This window comes from Rana temporaria, chromosome 8, assembly GCF_905171775.1.
Source record: "Rana temporaria chromosome 8, aRanTem1.1, whole genome shotgun sequence".
Lineage (NCBI taxonomy): Eukaryota > Metazoa > Chordata > Amphibia > Anura > Ranidae > Rana > Rana temporaria.
The window spans coordinates 92,505,271-92,526,898 of record NC_053496.1 but is presented as its reverse complement, the minus strand read 5'-3'; the positions used below and the strand labels follow the sequence as shown (position 1 = coordinate 92,526,898).

The 21,628-nt window shown below is 40.0% G+C and overlaps 1 protein-coding gene across 1 annotated transcript in view; it reads right to left on the bottom strand.

The window, feature by feature from the left end:
- Positions 1-455: 455 nt before the first annotated feature.
- The window catches only part of LOC120947180 (beta-microseminoprotein-like), a 38,628-nt gene continuing 17,455 nt past the window's right edge, over positions 456-21,628 (bottom strand). The window contains exons 3-4 of the mRNA XM_040362281.1: positions 12,629-12,734; positions 456-2,045 (exon numbers count right to left, since the gene is read on the bottom strand). Of these exons, the coding sequence (XP_040218215.1) occupies positions 1,919-2,045; positions 12,629-12,734 (233 nt within the window). The 3' untranslated portion in view covers positions 456-1,918. The remainder of the gene's footprint in view (positions 2,046-12,628; positions 12,735-21,628) is intronic.

The window sequence follows — 21,628 nt, the reverse complement described above, 5'->3', positions numbered from 1 at the left end:
AACAAACCCTTGTACTGTATATGTATAGCTTTAACACTAAGGCATTCAGTCTCCATCTAGTGGTAGATTTTAAGAAAGCAATCTTTGCACTTACTATTACATCTGGTATTTCTGACCAATGCACTCTTCTGGAAAATGTAAGCACTATTTATTATTATTATTATTATTATTATTATTATTATACAGGATTTATATAGTGGCAGCAGTGCTTTACAAAATGAAGGCAGACTTTATAGTCCATAGTGCTGGGGAGGCATCAATCTAGCAGATATATTATATGCAAAGGACAGCTTTGTTATGTAAGTAGTATTTTCCCACTGTTTCTTTGCTGTACAGAGATACAACCAATGTAAAAAGAAGGGAAGTATAGCTCCAGATTGACCAGATCATTCAATTAAAAAAAAATACACCTAAAATAATTTACCTTATAAAACACAAGGAACAGCTCACATAAATAGTAACAATGATGTAATACATTTTTAATTAGAACATTTCTTGACCTCACTATTTGAGTTTATGGGAATAAGCTTAATACCTAATACTAAAACATATTTCAAATCTACATGGGTGAGAAACATTCTGAGAGGACAGTTCATATGCCTCAGACAGAACTGTAATGAACTGGTAGTACGTTATGTATGTCTTGAAAGAAAGATTCCTTGAAAAAGAATACGATAAGGGAACCTTTAGATAATGACATAGAATGTGTAGCTAACCTACAATGGGATGATTTCTTGCAATAAATACATATGAAATTAATGTAGGAAGAATAATTTTACTAGAGGAAATATATCATTTAGAAATAATTTCTGTAATCAGTACAGGGATCTTAAAAATATTATTGGGAAAAGCTGGCCTATTTTACAAGAAGACAGGGGAATTAGTAAAATATTCCAAGAAAAAAATCATCAATATTATGCAAAAAAGCCCCTACTTTGAGATACATTTAGGTTTCAAATGTTGTGAATAAGTCATCACAGATTACATGGGAATGCCCATGTGGATAGCAGTATGTAGAGTGAACATGTTACATGTTGCGTATCTTTTCATTTCTCAAGAGTTCATGGTGAAGATCCTCCCAGTCTTAAAAGTATGGGGACAAGTAGAATAAGGAATAACTGGCAAGGTGTAAATAGAATTAGAGAGGTTTCCAGATTAGTAATCAAATGGTTCTATCAGTGGGCTACCTGACTCCTAATGGTTGAATATTGATTTAGATATACAGTATGTTGTTTTATTGTTATTTTATTGTTATAAAGGGTACATGTGTTTTTATACACAGACTGCTTTAATATGATCTTAATTTCCTTTTTTAGTTTTACTATCGCCTAGTGTCTTGTGAGCTCAGGTTGTCATGGACACGCCCCCCAGAAGTGTATTATCACACTGGCCTAGATTCAGGGAGAATGCTGCAGAGAACAGTGCTTCCTTTACTACATACAGCATAGAAGACCACCCATAACTGGAAGTAGATAATGTGGAAAGGGGGGTCGATTGCATGGAAGGTGAATAAGCCCAGGAAAGGTGGGGGGGGGGGGGGCATTACTGTAATTAATTTGCAGTACAGGGCTGGTTTAAAGCCACTTAGAACTTAGAAGAAATCTATTTATATGGCCAGACAGAATATTTCTGCATAAGTGTTAAACAAACTTGGTACTCTTGTTCCTTCCAGAACTTCACTGGTTATTATCTCTCAAGAGTTATTTTTGCTAAAATAACATTCAGGAAGTGATAATAAATTACTCCAATCAGTCATACAGTAAATCAATATTTGTGCAGCAACGAATATAGATTATATTTTATTATTCTAGTATCTTTTCTTGATGTAATTATTTATTTTACATGCTACTGGGTGCAATAATTCATCATTCAAATTCTTGAAAGAGATAACACTGTTGATGATTCCAGCAGAATGTATTCAGCCCACCATGCCATATCCAGAGCATTGCTTTTTTGGGTCCTCATTTGGTATTAGGATGTATTCACAGGCTTTCCGGTCAAATTTGAATATGCAGTTCCTGTCACGGCTATATGGTGTTCCATAACTAAAAGAATAAAAATAAAAAATAAATATTAGTTAAACCTACTACTCTACTAGACACTGCTAGACATGCTAAAAGTCACTAAGCCCCACAGGAGTAGGCATGAAACTGAATGTTATGAAGGTTCTAACTTAATAATGTATTGATACATAGGGGCTGATTTACTAAAGGCAAATAGGTTTTTTGGTTTGCAAGGTAAGTTGCACTTTGCAAATACATTTTCCCCAGAGGTTATTCAATGAGGTGAAGCTCTGATAACTCTTTTAGTTTCATTGAATGTGACTGGGTATTCTTTGCAAAGTGAAACTTCACCTCATTTACTAACCTGTGGAGAAAATCCTCTTGCAAAGTGAAACTTCCCTTGTAAAGTGAACAACCTATTTTCCTTTAGAAAATCAACACAAGTAGCTCTATATAACAACTTGTATGCTAATAGGTCGTATCCACCTAGAACAAAAAATTCTGATCACTTTTATTGCTGTCACAAGGAATGTAAACATCCCTAATAGGCAGTGACAGGTACTCTTTATGGAGGGATCTGGGGTCTATAAGACCCCAAATCCATCCTTTGCACTTAAAAGCATTCAAAGCACCAAATTTGGCCATTTTGAATGCTGTCATTTTTAAATTTGGCGCTTTAAGTCTTCTGTAAACCGCAAGTAATGTCATGTCATTGTTTCCGGGTTACTAGATCCGAGACTCCATCTAAGCCGATTGTGGCCTCGTTTGGGTCTCCGGCCAGCTGGTGGACACGCTGGCTGGTCGCTTGGGCCTCCCGGTGGGACAGGAGAGACTGGACGAGCCGCGGGGGGAGGGATGTCCGTTTTCGCTGCTTGGGATAAAAGACTTCTTAGCCACATCAGTTGTTATCTCAAGAAAATCGAATGGGGTTAAAAGGTCAGCGGGTCGGGTGCACATGAATTTATCACATGCACTGGCGGGCCGGACATTTAGTGGCGGCGGTCCGCGGGCTGTAAGTTGCCGACTCCTGCCATAGAGTATGCATGGCGTGCAGATAATAAGATGCAGACACGGGTTAAAATCCTGAAAATTCTTACTTTGGCGGACCCCTCCTTTGGGAGACTCGTCCAGGCGCACCGCCAACTGTCTAACCAGGAGACCTCCTGATTACTGATATATCCCATCCGTGCCATCGGTGGGGGCTGAATCTTCCGCTTACTTCCCTTCTGTTTCTTGCTTTCTCGCTTCTCCTTCTTATTCTAACTCCCTTGTTTCTTCTCTCTCTCTGTGTTAGTCTACTGTTTGTCTGTTTTTGTTTTTTCTTTAAATTTTTATTTTTTACAATTTTATTTTGTTTTTGCCTTTTATTGTAGTTTATGGTTAATGTCAGGCAGGCATGTGGTGCTCAGGTGTCCAGCCTTGCCTCGGGCTTTCGGAATGTTCTTTTTTTTCATTTTCGTTTTATTAGGCGGCCCCTGGCGCCCTTGGCTGTTCCAAGAAGTGTATTAATGTTACTCTGGGAGCGTAATTAGCATTTGTAAGGGGCAGGGGTTCGGGGCTATCCCGCTCCCCACTTGTTGGGGGGGATGCCTGCTCAATTGGACCGAATGTCCGGAGTGGGCGGGATGCCCCCCGTCCCCTTGCTTATCCAGAGCCTCATCCCAGATGCAATGCCCGAATGTGCCCGGATTATGTTAAGTGATGTTGTTCCACTGTCAATGTACCTTGTATTTGTTTTGAATTTTAAAAATAAAATACAAATTATACAAAAAAAATCCTGAAAATTGAGCAGTGGCTTTGGAAACCTAATATTTAGGGGTTAGTCTACACGACTTAGAGGACTTACAGTTGATTTAGTTACCAAATGGCTTCTTATTTTGAAAACTCCAATGGTAGGAAATCCCTACTGAAAGCTCCAGAGTTCACGCAGGGCTACTTATTGAGAGGAAAATGGGGATTTACTTAAAGCCCACAGGGACAATAGGCCGAAAGTATTCCTGCCAATAAAGAATTGCTTATGAGACTGATGTCATATATAGTTCCATTGTGCCCTAAAAAGAACAAGATGACTATGTTCAAATAGGAAATTATAATTTCTCTGTGTTTGCACTTAATAACATGCATTTTTTTTAATGCATCTTTTGCAATAAGTAGTGGTTCAGCCTTGTCCTATTGTCTCTATGATGCACCTAAATTCTGTCCTCATACATAAGGCTTGTGTGAATTTGCGGTATTCTTTCAGGTGCATTCAGAGCTTCCTTTTGAGATCAAAATGAGACACTGTGAGGGGCGTGGCCTGCATGCATCGTGATGGATGCCTGAGCTAACAGCTCTGACTGGCATCTGGGGATTTCTCGGCCAATCCATCAAAATATCGCTCTGTGAATCGCCTGAGACTGATATTCTGTGAGGGGAGACCACACTCGATGCAGTCACGCAAGCGGATTAAAGAAACTCGCTTTAGAAAGCTGACTGACATGTCTGATATGTCAGCTGCAGCAGAGGATCAGCTTCAAAATGGCCCCCACAGATCTGAGGTAATGCCATCCTCCTATTATACTGATCTCCCTGATGAGATACAGGACAACTGGGATCCAGACTCTCATGTATTTAACCCGGAGGTGTCTCCCCCTCATAGTCCATCCTCTAAAAGCCCGGCTAAAACGCGGATGAAATATGACCATTCAGAGCAATCCCCTGTAATTCCTGCGACATCATCAAGCCAGGACCAGGTAGGCCTTAAAGTGGCATCATCAATAGCCTGTTATCCTACCTCAGGCCAACCGGTCCTTGATACTACCATGAAGGATATGCTTTTATCCCTTCAATCGTCACTTATGGTGAATATATCTGCTATGCTCAATAACTTTTCTATTGAAATGAAAGGTTTGGGAGAGAGGGTCCTCCATGTAGAAAATAAGATTGAGAAACAATCAAAAACTGTGAACAATTTGGTTAACGCATATAGAGATCAAATGGATGATGCAGATTGGATGCGTGCTAAAATCGCGGATTTGGAAGATCGCTCTAGGAGGGAAAACATTAAACTGAGGGGAGTTCCTGAATCTATTGCTCAGGCAGATCTACAAAAGTATGCGGGAGACATGATAATGGCCTTGTTACCGGACATATCCCCAATAGAAAGAATGATTGACCGTATACACCGCATTCCTAAACCGAAACACCTGGACGCATCCGTCCCACGCGATGTTCTCATGAAAATACATTTTTTCCCTACTAAAGAGAAATTGCTGACCAGAGCTCGATCCCAACCTGAACTCCCTGCTCCTTATAAGGAGGTTCATATGTTCGCTGATTTGTCAAAATATACTCTCAATATGAGAAGGCAGCTGAAAACTGTCACAAAAGCTTTAAACAACCATAAGATCCCATATAAGTGGAGACATCCTGCTACATTGCTGATAACATCTAACGGGAAAACCATCATCATATCCAAGCCTCTGGATGGACTTCGCTTGCTGCACTCGTGGGGCATTCTCCCTAAACTATCTGATGAGGAAAGACGGGCTATGGACGGTATACATCTTGGTAAAGGAAGCAACACAGCTCATCACATCCCTGCTGCAAAGTAATACATTGAAGAAGTATTTGTTGATATTTTTCACTGCAACAATGTTCCCTGGATGCCAGTCTTTACATCCTTTGCTGTTTGAACATTACCCTGTTATAGTGTCGGGTTACTAATATCACCCGACATTAGTTGCATTTGACACTTTTGTTCTGGTATTGCTCTATCCAAGTTTGTAGGATATATTTCTGTTTAAGCATATCTTGCCTTGAATATCCTACTTCCTTGGTCCTGTTCTGATTGAGCAACTCACTGATACCTATTTTTTATTATATTTGTGTGCCTTTTTTTTTTTGTTTGTTTGTTTTGTTTTGCCCTGTGTTTTTGTGTTTTTCTTTTTCTTTTCCCCTTATCATTCTAGTATATAGTGTACTAGGTAGTTATTTTCTGCACACTACTCCCAAAATTTGAACTTCATCGGCACATTCCAGCAGCTTCTACACGCTATTCACAATGTCTATCAATTTTCTTTCACTTAATGTGAAGGGACTGAACCACCCAGCAAAACGTTCTTCGCTTTGGAGAACTGCTATCTCCCACAAATGCGATGTACTTTGCGTGCAGGAAACGCACTTTGCTCAAGGGGCGACCCCCCAATGTAACAATAGATCCTTTCCCTATGTTTTTAAGGCTGACTTTTCTAGAAAACAAAGGGGTGTCTTGATTGCCATCCGTGACACTATTTCTTTTCAGTTAATATCCTGCACTACTGATCCGAATGGAAGGTTTGTTATATTAGTTTGTAAATTAGACAATGTTTTGTATACTATTGCAAACTTGTATGCCCCGAACCACGGTCAATTGAAGTTTCATAGATCCGTGCTTGAGAAGGTTCGAAAAGTACAGGAAGGTCATCTGCTGTTATGTGGGGATTTTAATATTGTTCCAGATGTCACTATGGATGTTTCTTCCGGTCCCAAGAGGATTTCTTCCCCTCTATCCACCTTTTTTAGAGAGAATGATCTTTTTGACATATGGAGGTGTTGTCATGCGGAGGAGAGGGACTATACGTTTCTCTCCTCGCGTCACAACACTTATTCCAGGATTGACATGTTCATTTCTGACAAATGGCTACTACAGAATGTTATTGACTCTCGCATCCACTCTATCACCTGGTCGGACCACGCACCAATCAGTATTAAAATAGCTAATAAGAATTCTAAACAGCACTCGTACCTGTGGCGTGTTAATAATTATCTACTCCAAAACCCTACTCACGAGGAATTTCTTAAACAAAAATTTACGGAATTTTTCTCCAACAACGTAGGTTCGGTGTCCGACCCGGCGGTACTGTGGAATGCCCACAAATCTTATATGCGAGGTTTCTTCATTCAACTCGGATCGCGAGTTAAGAAATTAAGAACTAAGAAACTCGATGAATTATCCAAAAAGATAGAGGAGGTTGATTTCAGAAATAAATCGACTCCGTCGCCTCACCTTCGGTCCCAACTATTTGAGCTGAGACACGAATTACGGTCCTTACTACTTGAATCCTATGAACTTAATTTGAGGAAACTTAAAGCAACCTCCTACACTGCTAATAATAAGTCAGGGAAGCTAATGGCTAGTCGCATCAGAGGTCTTAGACTTAAAACTAAAATCCCCTACCTTTATCACCCGACTTCTGGTGAAAAGCTCATCAATCCACAATCCATTGTATTATTTGTATTATGATAATTTGTATAACCTCAAATTGGATGCTAGCACCCATCAACCAACTAGTGAGGAGATTGGGTCTTTCCTCGATCAAATCACTTTACCTAAATTATCTGCTAAACATCTTGAGCAATTGAATGCCCCTATCACTATAAATGAAATCAGTAAAACCATTGATGGTCTGCCTTCCTCTAAGTCTCCGGGCCCTGATGGGTATACTGGGGAATATTTCAAGTTATTTAAGGATTTAGTTTCCCCTCACTTAACAACACTGTACAACCACTCGATTTCTACCTCCGCTTTTCCAAGAGAAATGTTGTCGGCCATTATAGTTACTCTACCCAAACCTGGTAAAGAACCCAACTCTCCTTCTAATTTTAGGCCAATCTCCTTACTAAACATTGATTTGAAAATATATGCCAAGTTGATAGCCAGCAGATTGAATCAAATTCTCCCAGACCTAATCCACACTGACCAAGCGGGTTTTATGAGATGCCGCCAGGCTTCAGATGCTACTAGGAGAATGGTGAATGTGATTCACAATGTGGGACTGATGGGAACGCCTTCTCTGCTTCTTTCTCTGGATGCAGAGAAGGCGTTCGACAGGGTTAATTGGGACTACTTGAACTTGACTCTTCGGAAATTTGGATTTGCTGGGCCTATCCTTGAAGCAATACTGGCTCTGTATACTACTCCTACAGCCAGAGTCTTTACCTCAGGTCTTTTATCTAAACCTTTTGATATTTCCAATGGAACTCGACAGGGGTGTCCACTTTCTCCCCTAATTTTCAACATGCTGATTGAACCCCTGGCAGAACATGTTAGAACTAATTCTAAAATTTCAGGAATTAATATTGGCAATCAAGTACATAAAATAAGCTTGTTTGCGGATGATGTCATCTTAATGATAACTAATCCATTCTCCTCCTTACCCGAAATCCAAAAGCTTCTATCCTGGTTTGGCGAGGTTTCATTTTACAAGGCTAATGCCTTGAAGTCACTCATCTTAGACATTGGAGTTGATGCTGTTAATAAAAATTTGTTGCAACATCAATTCCCCTATGTTTGGGCGGATTCCACCATCCCATATTTGGGTGTTCATCTCACAAGGACCACCGAAAAATTATATGAACACAACTACCTTGCCCTTAGAAGTAAACTACAAACTGACCTTCAGATTTTGAGCAAATTCGAATTTTCTTGGTGGGGTAGATTATCAGCCTTCAAAATGGTACATCTTCCACAAGTTTTATATTTTTTCAGGACTTTGCCCATTTCTGTTCCTGTTATGTTTTTTAAGTCCATGCAATCTCTCTTGTCTAAATTTGTCTGGAATGGGAAGAAATCCAGGTGTACTCATGATAGGTTAATTAAACATAGAATGAGCGGTGGAACTGGATATATTGATTTCCAGGACTATTATCATTCCTCCATCTTGTCCCAACTGAAGGAGTGGTTCTATCATACTCCTACTACTCAATGGGGGCTGATAGAGGCTAGTTACTGTACGTATGGTTCTACCAACCTCTGGTTGTTTGGTTCTCTATTGGGTGTTAAGACCCCAATACACTTACCTCCTACGATGCTTGCATCCATACGAACTTGGCAAAAATTTATAAGCTCCACTGGTCTAGCAGGGCCCGGAGTCGAAGTTAGAATTCCCATCCAAACATTATACTTTGTTACTAACAGGATGCCGATTTCCTTTTGGAACCAGAAAGGTATTAGGTATCTGGACGACTTTTATTCGAATGGATACATCAAGACCTTTTCTTCTATCCAATCGGAATATGACCTCCCTCACACCAACGAGTTTCAATATACTCAATTAATGCATTGTCTATATAAACTTGGCAATATTTCCAAACAAGTTAATGCTTCAGCTTGGACCTATTTTTCTTCGCCAATACGACAAAATAAGGGCATTTCTTTATTTTATCAATTAATGCAACAAAAACGAGTTTTTAATAAATCTGCCTCCCATCTTCTTTGGGAAAAAGATCTTAAATGCTCTTTCACGAATGACCAATGGCGCTTGGCCTGTAAGGCCAATCAATCTGCCACTCGTTGCACCTCCTTGTGGGAGTTATCTATCCAAATCACTTTGCGTTGGTACCTTACTCCGGTAATAGTGTCTAAATTTGACCCCCAAACCCCTGCAGCTTGTTGGAGACGTTGCCCAACTTCAGTCAGAGGAGACATATTCCATATATTATGGAGTTGTCCAAAGCTCACAGTCTATTGGGCAGGAATCTTCAATATAATATCTGACCTGACTCAAACACGAGTGGCTCCTGATCCAGCATTGGCTATTTTATCATTAGGAATAGACAGGTTTTCATTTAATCTTCGTAGAACCATAACCCATCTACTCCTGGCAGCTAGATTGTCGATTACAAGAAAGTGGAAAGATCCCGATCCGCCTTCCCCTGATGACGCTATTGACCTCTTGGATTTACATAATTCCTATGAAAGGATTTTAGCGTCATCCTTGGGCTCTCTTCATAAATACTCAATCCAATGGGACCTCTGGAACGTCTGGTTCAAAAACAGGACATAATTCTGTTTACCTTATTTCCTCCGTCACGTTGTTTACTATTCAGATAGGAAATATGAGAGGAGATAGCTCTTGAACACTATGATTCCCATATGGGGTGTTCGGGAAAGCTAGTTCCTTTATTTTATTTGTTTGCTAATGTATTTCTTTCTTTTTCCTTTGATATTGTGATTTGATCTCTTATTGACTTGATACTATTGAGAAAATATTCTACAGAAAATACTCTACATTTTTTCTTATGATGATTGGTAGTATTATATTGCTTAGCCAACACATATCTGTATGTTAGATAATGAGTATTACTTTGTCTCCTACTGTTACGATGCATTGTGTACTATATGCTATTGTAATGCATTATTTTGTTTGATTGAAAAATATCAATAAAAAACTATTGAAATATAAAATGAGACACTGCTACAATCATTCTGAATTAATTGTTGGGGATATCAGACCTGCAATTGACCTCCTTCTGACCTCCATTTCACCTCCCTCTATGTTGCATTAACTTGTGTTTTTTTTTATTTGCCTAGAATTTAGCTTTAACATTTTGCATGCTTGCTTTTGAATTTTACTTTGTCCATAGCATAAAACAAACAATCTGCTCATCCACACCACTAACTAAACTCATATCAGTTCCTGACTAACAAGCTGTCCCTACTGAGTTTTGCTGGAAAAAAAAATCAGGCAGCTCTTCCACATTTTTAATGTGTTCTGTCATCAGTCAGCCTTTTCACCCAGCAGCAGGATTTCACAGCAGAGAGAGCAAGAGCGAAAATGAGAGAGACCTGAGCATCAGTCAGTTCACATATAAAAAGCCGTTGAGACTAATTAAAGGGGTTGTAAAGGTAAAAGTTTTTTCACCTTAATGCATTCTATGCATTAAGGTGAAAAACATCTGTGTATTAGCACCCCCCCCCCCCGAGCCCCCCTTTACTTACCTGACCCTTTGAAAGCCCCTCGCGCAGGCTTCTGGGCCATCAATTACATCCAATGACGCGGTGCGCCGTGTGGCGGGGCCAAGTGATACAGTGAGCGGCTATGGCCGCTGGCTTAATGGGAGCGCGCCCGCAAGCACTCAACACCATGCTCGCTCGCTCGCATTAGGTGTTGAGTCCTTGCGGGGGGGAGCCGACACAGCCGCCGAGGGACCCCATAAGACGTAGATCGGGGCCACTCTGTGAAAAACAAACTGCACAGTGGAGGTAAGTATAACATGTTTGTTATTTTTTTTTAAAAATACCTTTAGTGGCCCTTTAATGAGGTCTCTGGCTACCAGGTAAGATGTTGACCTAAGAAAGGAGATTTTTCCCACCCAAAGCTCTACAAAGTCTCTAGGCTCCTGGACTCAGGACCTACTTAGGCTTAGTTTACAGCAGTCAGGAGGGGTCAGTAAAAATAGTGGTTGAGCTGTCTCACATTTAGTCTGTGTGACTTTCCATGGGATAGTGTGGGCCTGTTCCATACTTCTTGGACAGATTACCACCTTGAAACTACCCCGCCTATATGTTTTTAATTGACTCTTCTAATTTGAAGATGTCTTCACCCTCCTAAGGAAGATCAGAACAATATACGATCGAAACGTGTTGAGGCTCCTCTCTGAGCAATAGCATTTAGTGTTAAGAAACAATTTTTTGCTATCTGCATTTGTAACATTGACATCTTATGTTTGGATACCATGCATACCAGAGATGGTGTAGTTTTAAATCCATGTGTGCTTTTTTCATATATCTGTACACAATAAAGAACTTTTTTTTATACATTCTATTCAGTCCAACATTTTCTAGCTGGCTATAGGCCCTTGGGAGCAACTTTTTCAAATAAATAATATTTTAGGCTAGCAGGACTTTCTCTCCACCCAGGTGGGTGGGTTTCACTTAATTACCTGTGTGTAATTTAATGTCAGTATAAATACAGCTGTTCTGTGAAGCACTCATAGATTTGTTAGAGAACCTTAGTGAATAAACAGCATTATGAAGGCCAAAGAACACACTAGACAGGTCAGGGATACAGTTGTGGAGAAGTTTAAAACAGGGTTAGGTTATAAAAAAATATCCCTAGCTTTGAACATCTCACAGAGCACTGTTCAAAACTTTGTGTTGGTCTATATTATATAAAAATGTAAATGTATTTTATTGAGATTTTATGTTATAGACTCTATAACATAAAATCTCAATAAAATACATTTACATTTTTGGTTGTAACATAACAAAATGTGGAAAAATCAGAATAAAATTCTTTACATAAAGCTGGTCTCTTTTAAATGTACTATATTTCTAAAAACAATATATATTCTCTTAAAAACTGATTTGTTGTAGGTAAGGAAAGGAATAGACTTAGGCCCCTTTCACATTGACGGACCGTTCGTCCGTTTATTACAAGTCCGTTTACGGACTTGTAATGCATCCCTATGGGATCGCATCCGTTAGCGGATGGAGCATCCGCTAACGTCCGCAACCATCCGCGTCCGTCAGGACCTGGTTTTTCGGACGGAAGAAAACCCTATTTTTCTTCCGTCCGGCGGAACGGATCGGATGAAGATGGGCAGACGGTCCGTCTTCATCCGATTGCCCATAGGGGAGAGCGGAGGAGAGACAGGGCGGTCTCTGCACTGTGTGCGGGGACCACCCTATCCGCCGACAGCTCAGCGGGGATTACGGAGGATCCCTGCTGAGCTTTTGTGGACACACATAGCGGACACAAAAACGGTCCGCTCCGTGTGAAAGGACCCTTAGTGGGAAGCAGAACAGCTTTACTCTCCTTATTACTTTGTTGGAAATTGGAAAACAGTATGAACAAATAATAAATCTAAAAATATCAACATACGCTTGACAACACTGCATTTCCCCGGTTTTGCCACACCAACAGTCAAAACAGTGCTCCGTTCTCCACGATTCGCCAAGTTTATACGTTTTTCCCTTATAGAGACATCCTGGAAAAAATAAGAATGCTATTACCCAAAATACCTAAATCCTGACAGTTCTTGTCTGTTGTAATTGAGCTACCATTCTTGACATATCTGCAATAGTACGCTACTGTAAGTTTGTTCCTGTTGGATATGTATGCCCTCTACTAATCCTGATACTGTGATTAGTACAAATCTCCGCACCAGTAGGACATAAATGTACATAATGAACAAGAGTAAGCATAGTTCCCGACTCTCCTTGATTTTGAGGGATTGTCCCTGATTTAGAACAAAGTCCCTCTGTCCCTCTTTCCCCCTCATTTGTCCCTCATTTTGTTCTGATCTTTATTGTGTATAAAATGCATTTTTTTTTATGTTTCAAAAAGTGTTTCCCAGTGCTAAACCTTTCCTTGTCAAAATATTTTATTGTATAGTACAGAAGTAGTGTACAAATTGCATAAAGTAAATACAATATAATACAGTCAGGGGTGAGAAGCTCAATGTTAATTAATTGAGAATGTAATAATAACTATTAAGTAATATTGAAACAAGATCGATTAAAACTTTAGAAGGTATTTACAGTTCTTCAAAAGGTGTCAAGACTAGAAATATTGTAAGAATAACCTTCTTATTTGCGTTCTTGAGTAATTCAGATTATCATATAATTAAAAAACAGGAGCTTCAAATCATAAAGAAAAATTTTCAAATTACTACCAAAAAAATAAAAAAAAAGTAAATAAATAATGAAAAATGAAAGAAAATGGATGGAGAGAAGAAAGGGATGGAAGGGGTCTGCGAGGTCAGGCCGAGAGCCCCTGCCACAACTAGAGAGAGATGTATTTGTTCTTATTGTTCTGGTCACCATGGCAAGAGTACCTTATTATCAAAAGATGATGGCATAGCAAATGCGATCCAGGGTTTCGACAGTTTCTCAAACTAAGGGATCATGTCCGTATCTATAGCTAGCATCTTGGCATGGGCCATAGTGCTGTTCATTTTAATCACTGCTTCATTTACCACTAACTTTGAAGCTCTCCATGCTTTTGCCAAAGTCTGTTTGGCTGCTGTGAAAAGCTGCAATAGCAATTTAAATTGAAAATGCAAAATACATTCTGGTTTCAAGTTGAGAAGTGCCGTGGCTGGATCTAAAGGAATATTTTTTCCACGTAGTATTGATGCAATCTTGAATATCCCTATCCAAAATATCTGAGCTTTCGGACATGACCACCATGTATGGAAAGGTGTAATTCTTCGCGTATTTAGCTATCCTAGCAGGTACCAAGTACCATCTCGTTAATACTTTATAGTTAGCCTCTATCGCCTGTATGTTGGGTGAAGATGTTTTTGTGGTATTCCATATTTAATTCCAATCTGAGTTGTCTAGTTCCTGCCCTAGATCCTCCTCCCATTTCTGGACATAAGGTGGTTTATCTATTCCGGATTGGACTAAGGCGTGAGAATATAAGGTAGATATTATGCCTCTAGCATGGGGGTCTTTCTTACAAAACTGTTCAAAACTAGTCAAATGAGTGAAAGATATTTTGGTATCCAGTAAGGGTGTGTAGAAGTTTTTTATTTGAAGATATCTAAATAACTCCGATTGTGGTAGGCCGTATGTTTCTCTTAGGGTTGGAAATGGAATAAATGAAGATGCATTTACAAATTTGTACAAATATAGGACATCCCGCAAAGCCCATTCTTTAAAGGATCTAGGGGACACCCATGCAGGATAGAAGGCAGGGTTTTTGTAAAATGACAATAAAGGATTATGGAGAGATTGAATTGGTTTCTAATTTTGAATCTATCCCAAAGGGAAAGAAAATGCTTAATAATGGGGTTTTGTAGCCCTTTACAGTCTTTTGGGAAAGTCCAAAGTAAATTGGAAATTGGGATCGGGTCACATTCATTTGCTTCTATTGAGACCCATAATGGGGATTCATTTTGCGCATTGGTATTTGGTGAAAGTTGCTATGTGCGCCGCCCTGTAATAGTATGCAAAATTAGGACATCCAAGACCTCCGTTTAATTTGGGGAGATATACTGGCCGGGATTCAGAGAGATCGGCGCATCTTTAGATAGGTGTAGCGCATCTGATATGCGCTACGCCAACGTAACTTGGAGAGGCTCGTACTGTATTCACAAAGCACTTGCTCCCTTTCTTGCGCCGTAGCAATGTAAAATGGCCGGCGTAGGCCTGCCTAATTCAAAGTAGCAAGGCAGTGGGCGTGTAGTATTATAATGAAGCGTGACCCCATGTAAATGCATGGCCGAACGAACGGCACATGTGCGCGCATGCTCACAATCACGTCAAATTTACTCCCTAAGATACGCCGGCTCCATTCATACGAAGTGAACGTAACCTACGCCCAGCCCCATTCACGTACAACTTATGTAAACAACGTAAAATACGACAGCTGTTCCGACGTTTCCGACGTCCATACATTAACATGACTTACCCCTGCTTTATGAGGGGTAAAGTTACGCCGGACGTACGCCTTACGCAAATTGCGTAGCTTACTGCGACGGGCACAAGTACTTTCGTGAATTGGCGTATCTAGCTCATTAACATATTTGATGCGTAAATCTATGGAAGCGCCCCTAGCGCCCAGCGTAAATATGCACCCAAGATACGACGGAGTAGGAGACTTACGTCGGTCGTATCTTGGCAAAATTCAGGCGTATCTTGTTTCCTGAATACAGCGCATAGATTCGATGGCGCATCCTTGAACTTACGCCGCGTATGAACAGATACGTCGGCGTAAGTTCTTTCTGAATCCCGGCCAGAGTATGTAACTTTATTCTTGGTTTAGAAGTGCCCCAGATAAATTACAATACTTTCCTTTGTAATATTCTTGAACAATATGCTGGAATTGGGATAGGTAATACTCTGAATAAATATAGTAGCTTAGGTAGTAGCGTCATTTTGACTGCATTGATTCTTCCAAACCACGATAGTGGGAGTTGAGACCATGAATTCATTAGATTCGATACATGTTTTAGAATTAGAGGATAGTTGTATAAGAATAGTTCTGTCTACGATGCTGTTAGATGTATCCCTAAGCAAGGATTTTTTAGGATTAATGTATAGTCCAGAAAGTGTCGCAAAGTTATTGACGATTGGGATGAGATTAGGACCTAAAACTTGAGGGTAAGAAAGAAATAGGAGGATATCATCTGCAAATAGACATATCTTATGCTGGTGTCCTCCTATTTAAATTCCAGTAATTTTGGGGTCGGATCTAATTGTTTGCGCAAGCAGTTCAATTAGGAGGGAAAATAATAATGGAGAGAGTGGGCATCCTTGCCTAGTCCCCAGGGGCGGACTGACCATTGAGTCACTTGGGCACTGCCCGAGGGCCCCACGCCACTAGGGGGCCCCATCAGGGTTGCCAGGCTCAGTAAAACCAGGGACAGTATGTAAAAATCTATGTTTTTTTAGATCTGTCCCTGATATGTCCGAAACCGACATGCTTTTGATGTGAAAATCCAGAGATTTTAGCTGCCCCGCCTCTGCACTGCCTCCTGGCGTGGTGGCCATCTGTAAGCCCAGGGGCCCATAATCTTCTATTGCCCGGGGGCCCCATGAGTTGTCGGTCCCTCTCTCAATATTAAATGGGTCAGACTTATATCCTGCATATTTGACATATGCTTTTGGTTTATTGTATAATGCCATTATCCAATTTGTGAAGTTTGGGCCAAAACCCCATTTTTGTATGGTGTATGTCAATAATACCTCTGCTTAAAATGTGAGTGTTCGTTTTTGTGTTAAATACTACACTATGGAGTACCCTCTTTTTCCTGTATGTGTCTGTCTGAGCATCTAACCAGGAGGCGTGACCATTTTTTTATGAGGAAAACAACAGAAAAGCTTATTATTTAGCCTCTTAAGGTGAGAGGCTGGGGGAAACATTTGGCATGTACCACTGGATGAAAGCACCTGCACTTTATTAGATATCACTGCAATTAAGAGACAATTGTTTTGCATCTGCACTTTTTGGATTTACTTTGCACATTGCTGTGGAGTGTGGCTTAGAGATTTTCCGGCACAAAGACTTGCATTATTTTGCATGTTTTTTTGGAATTGTCTTTTTTTTGGACTAAAGACAGTTTATTGCACAATTGTATATAGTTTTTTCTAGAGGTGCACCGAAATGGAAATTTCAGAACCGAAACGAAACCGAAATAAAAAAAAAATGTCAGGCCGAAACCGAAACCGAAAATGACTTTTCTTTTTTTTTTTATAATTGTATGTTAAAACATACACTCACTGTGCCCCCAATTGCCGCCTCACTGTGCCACCAATTGCCGCCTCACTGTGCCCCCAATTGCCTGCCTTTTGTTTCTTTTTTTTTATTATTACTTTATCACTTTTTTTTGTAAGCTTGTCGTTTTACTTTTTTTTTTTGTATAATTTTCTTATTTTTAATATTATTTTTCTTATTCTTTACTTTTTTAATTACTTATTTTATCCATTGAATTCTTATTTCTTATTTTTTTTTACACAATTGGAGGTGACAGGTTCTCTTTATTAACCCTGTCACCTCAGGAGTGGATTGGCGTCAGGGACAGTCACAGAAGCCAGACTAGGCAGCCGGGGGGGGGGGGGAGGGGGTACAGTGTCCCGAACATATAGACAGCCGGAGGGAGGAGGAGGGGACAGAGTACCAAACATATAGCCAGCCGGAGGGAGGAGGAGGCGGGGGGACAGAGTCCCGAACATATAGCCAGCCGGAGGGAGGAGGAGGGGGGGACAGAGTCCCAAAGATATATCCAGCAGGAGGGAGGTATGTGGGGGGGGGTGGACGGAAGGCTGCTAGAAGGAAAAGCAACTCACTGTCGCCCGTATGCTGAAACTGTCTCCACACGCTGCTAGCACACAGCCCAGCCTCCTCCTAACCCCACGCTGTGATAGACAGAGCACATCAGCATTAGAACGGCTTTCTGTTTATCACAGCGTGGGGTTAGGAGCAGGCGGGGCTGTGTGCTAGCAGCGTGTGGAGACAGTTTCAGTGTGTTTTACCGCTCTGCAGCCACTAGTCCTATCGGCAATTTTAAAGCTGTTTCGGCATGTGCCCAAAACAGCTGTTTTCGGCCGATATGTTTCGGCACCGATATATCGGTGCATCCCTATTTTTTTCTAGTGTATGTATTTGCATACACTGATTAAATATATATATTTTTTTACACAGATTATTTCTGCACTGGATTGTTGCACTTTTTAATTTATTTTCCACAGTTTTCTTTTATATTATTTCACCTTTATAAAGAGTCATTTATGGATGTGTTTTTGCAATTATCACTCCTGAATTATTTGATGTTTTAAGCACACTATTTTATATAGTTTAAAATATTTTTATAGTAAGCGCCCCCTCACCCCCCTTTTTATTGTTATACCTTTCAGTGTGTGAACACTTTTTAGATGGTTGCTACTTTTTTAGTTTTTAGTATATTTTATCCCTTATTTGTTTGCGCATTAGTTCCCCCATTTTCCATATGACAAATAAGGCCAAGAAATAGAATCAAAGGCTTTTTTGATGTCCAATGAGAGAAGACATGAGGGGATACGACGTGTTTTCGCAATATGCGTTAAATGGATCGCTCTATGTACATTGTCCTCTTCCTGGCGAGAGGGCATGAAGCCAACTTGGTCCCGGTGATCAAGAGTACCAATGATTTTATTGAGGCGGCTTGAAAACATTTTTGCTAATAGTTTGATATCCGTGTTTAACATGAAAATAGGGCAGTAATTTGTACTAAGGGTATCATCTGTATGCAGTTTTGGAATCATGAATATGATAGCCATCAATGATTCTTGCCTAAAGGATTTATTTTTCAGTAAGTCGTTAAATGCTTCTGCTAGTAAGGGGGAGATTAAGTCCGGTAATAAAGGGCAGAGTATCCATTTTAAGTTAGTTACTAGTGGATGTATTATTTCCCAATTTAAGTTTAATAGGTTTACATGATTTGTTAATGGACTTCAGTGTTCTTGCCAGAAGTGTTCCGAATTTATTAGACTTCATGTAGAACGCGTGTTTGGTTTTATGCAGTGATTTTTCGGTTGAATCAGTTAGGAACAGGTCAAATTCTAAACACGCTTTTTCTAGACGTGTTTTTGCGGCAGGATTAGGGTAATTTTGGAAGGCTATAAATGATGCGTTAAATTCCTTTTCTGATTTTATTGCAAGATTTTTATGTTCTTTTTTAAGTATCCCCATTTGCTGTTGGAATGTACTTCTTAAAACTGGTTTGTGTGCTTCCCAAATTGTGAGTGTGGAAATGTCGGGGGTCGTATTATGGGTTAAATACTCTTTTAGGGCCTGTACAATTGTTAAGCAATATGTTGGATGTTTAAGTATTATGTCTGGGAGGTACCATGTTGGGTCATGTTCCTTAGGTATTGTTGAGGCAATGGTGGTGTATACAGCATTGTGATCAGACCACGCGATCGGGATAATATTTGAATTACGCATTTCCGGCACCATGCTTATTGTTAAGAAAATTTGGAAAAAAGGGTTTTGTCCAGAAACGGGAGGAGGACCTGATTGGAATCACCACAGACAATGAGAGCTCCTATCTTGTGGGTATCTATGGTTTGAAAAAGATGTGACAAAAAAGGGACAGGGTTGTGATTAGGAGCATAATAAGAGACCACAGTCACAGCTGTGTCCATAATATAACCTGTTAATATTAGGTATCTGCCCTCTGGGTGTTTTATTTCAGAATGTAGTGAGAATGGTATTGCACGATGAAATTGTATTAGAGTGCCCCTCTTTTTCGTAGAAGCCAAAGCTGTGTATACCTGTGGACAGGAGACATTGAAAAATTTAGGAGTTTAATTTGGGATAAAATGCGTCTCTTGTAAACATTGTCCCTTGCACATTTAAGAATAAAATATTTAACAGAGCCATGGTAACCAAATCAACAAGCTACTCTTACCGGTTGTGCTGACGTGGTGACTTCTCGGCCCATCCCCCGTGGACGAAAGAAAAAATAGAGTGTAAGGGGATCCAGAGCTAGCAAACTCAGAATAGAAATAAAAAACAGAAAAAATTATAAGATATCTGAAAACAATAACAGAATACAAATATTTGAGATTTGCCCATGCTGAGGGGTAAAACCCCCCATCAGGGGACAGGGTGCTCTCGTCGAACCCCCACATATTATTGCGGGGATCCGAGGAAAGCAAGGTGAGGCGCATGGGTTTTCTGTGCGCTGGAGAGCCACCTAAATAATAAAGGGTATACATCACAAGGGTGTATGGTCGATCGCCCTGACTAAATGTATTATATTCATGAATATATGTAATAAAAACTTTCAGAAATAACAAGAAGTGAGGGAAAAAATGCAAAAATTTCTAGATACTGTCTCTAGAATACTAACTTTTAGGAAATACTATTACCATGTATGGGACCATATCCCAAGTGGAGTCTAGTCCATGGTGCCTAAGATATCACAATACTGTGCATGAAAATACTGTAAATCACAATATTTAAATAATGGTAGAACAGTTCATAACCCTATTGGCCAATTAATAATTGTATGTGGGTGTACCTAAAGTAGGTATCCATAGTAACTAAAGTGATTCTAGAGGGGGAAATTACAAGTTTAACCACTTAAGCCCCGGACCAATATGCAGCCTAAAGACCCAAGGTGTTTTTACAGTTCGGGACTGCGTCGCTTTAACAGACAATTGCGCGGTCGTGCGACGTGGCTCCCAAACAAAATTGGCGTCCTTTTTTCCCCACAAATAGAGCTTTCTTTTGGTGGTATTTGATCACATCTGCGGTTTTTAGTTTTTGCGCTATAAACAAAAATAGAGCGACAATTTTGAAAAAAAAGCAATATTTTTTACTTTTTGCTGTAATAAATATCCCCCAAAAACATATATAAAAACATTTTTTTTCCTCAGTTTAGGCCGATACGTATTCTTCTACCTATTTTTAGTAAAAAAAATCGCAATAAGCGTTTATCGATTGGTTTGCGCAAAATTTATAGTGTTTACAAAATAGGGGATAGTTTTATTGCATTTTTTTTTTTTATTTTTTTTTTACTACTAATGGCGGCGATCAGCAATTTTTTTCGTGACTGCGACATTATGGCGGACACTTCGGACAATTTTGACACATTTTTGGGACCATTGTCATTTTCACAGCAAAAAATGCATTTAAATTGCATTCTTTATTGTGAAAATGACAGTTGCAGTTTGGGAGTTAACCACAGGTGGCGCTGTAGGAGTTAGGGTGCACCTAGTATGTGTTTACAACTGTTTGGGGGTGTGGCTGTAGGAATGACGTCATCGATCGTGTCTTCCCTATAAAGGGAATGACGCGATCGATGCGCCGCCATAGTGAAGGACGGGGAAGCCGTGTTTACACACGGCTCTCCTCGTTCTTCAGCTCCGGGGAGCGATCGCGACGGAGCGGCTATAAACAAATAGCCGCGCCGTGGTCCCGGATCGCTCCCCGAGCGGACCCGACCGCCGCATGTAGCGGGGGGGGTCCCGATCGGACCCCCCACCCGCTAATAGGCGAGGACGTACCTATACGCCCATGTGCCTGTACGTGCCATATTGTGGACGTATATGTACATGCGGTGGTCGGGAACTGGTTAAACAGTATTCTTAACTATAACATTAACTTTCTGCAGTAATGTCCATAACGTTATGGGAAAAAATGTAACATGTTACATTGTTAAATTAATAAATTGTTCCTTCAAGTCCAAACATAACCATGAAGTCGTAATAATTTAAGATGAAAAAATCTAAAAATGAGAAAAATAAAATCTAATGAAAAAAAAATATAAAAAATAAAAAAAATCTCTGAATTCCATATTTGGTTCAGTCATCAGGTAGTCAAAAAGAAAGGTAGGCATTTTAGTAAGAATTGTGGTACTTATTTCCCAGAGGGTGCTGCCTAAGCAAA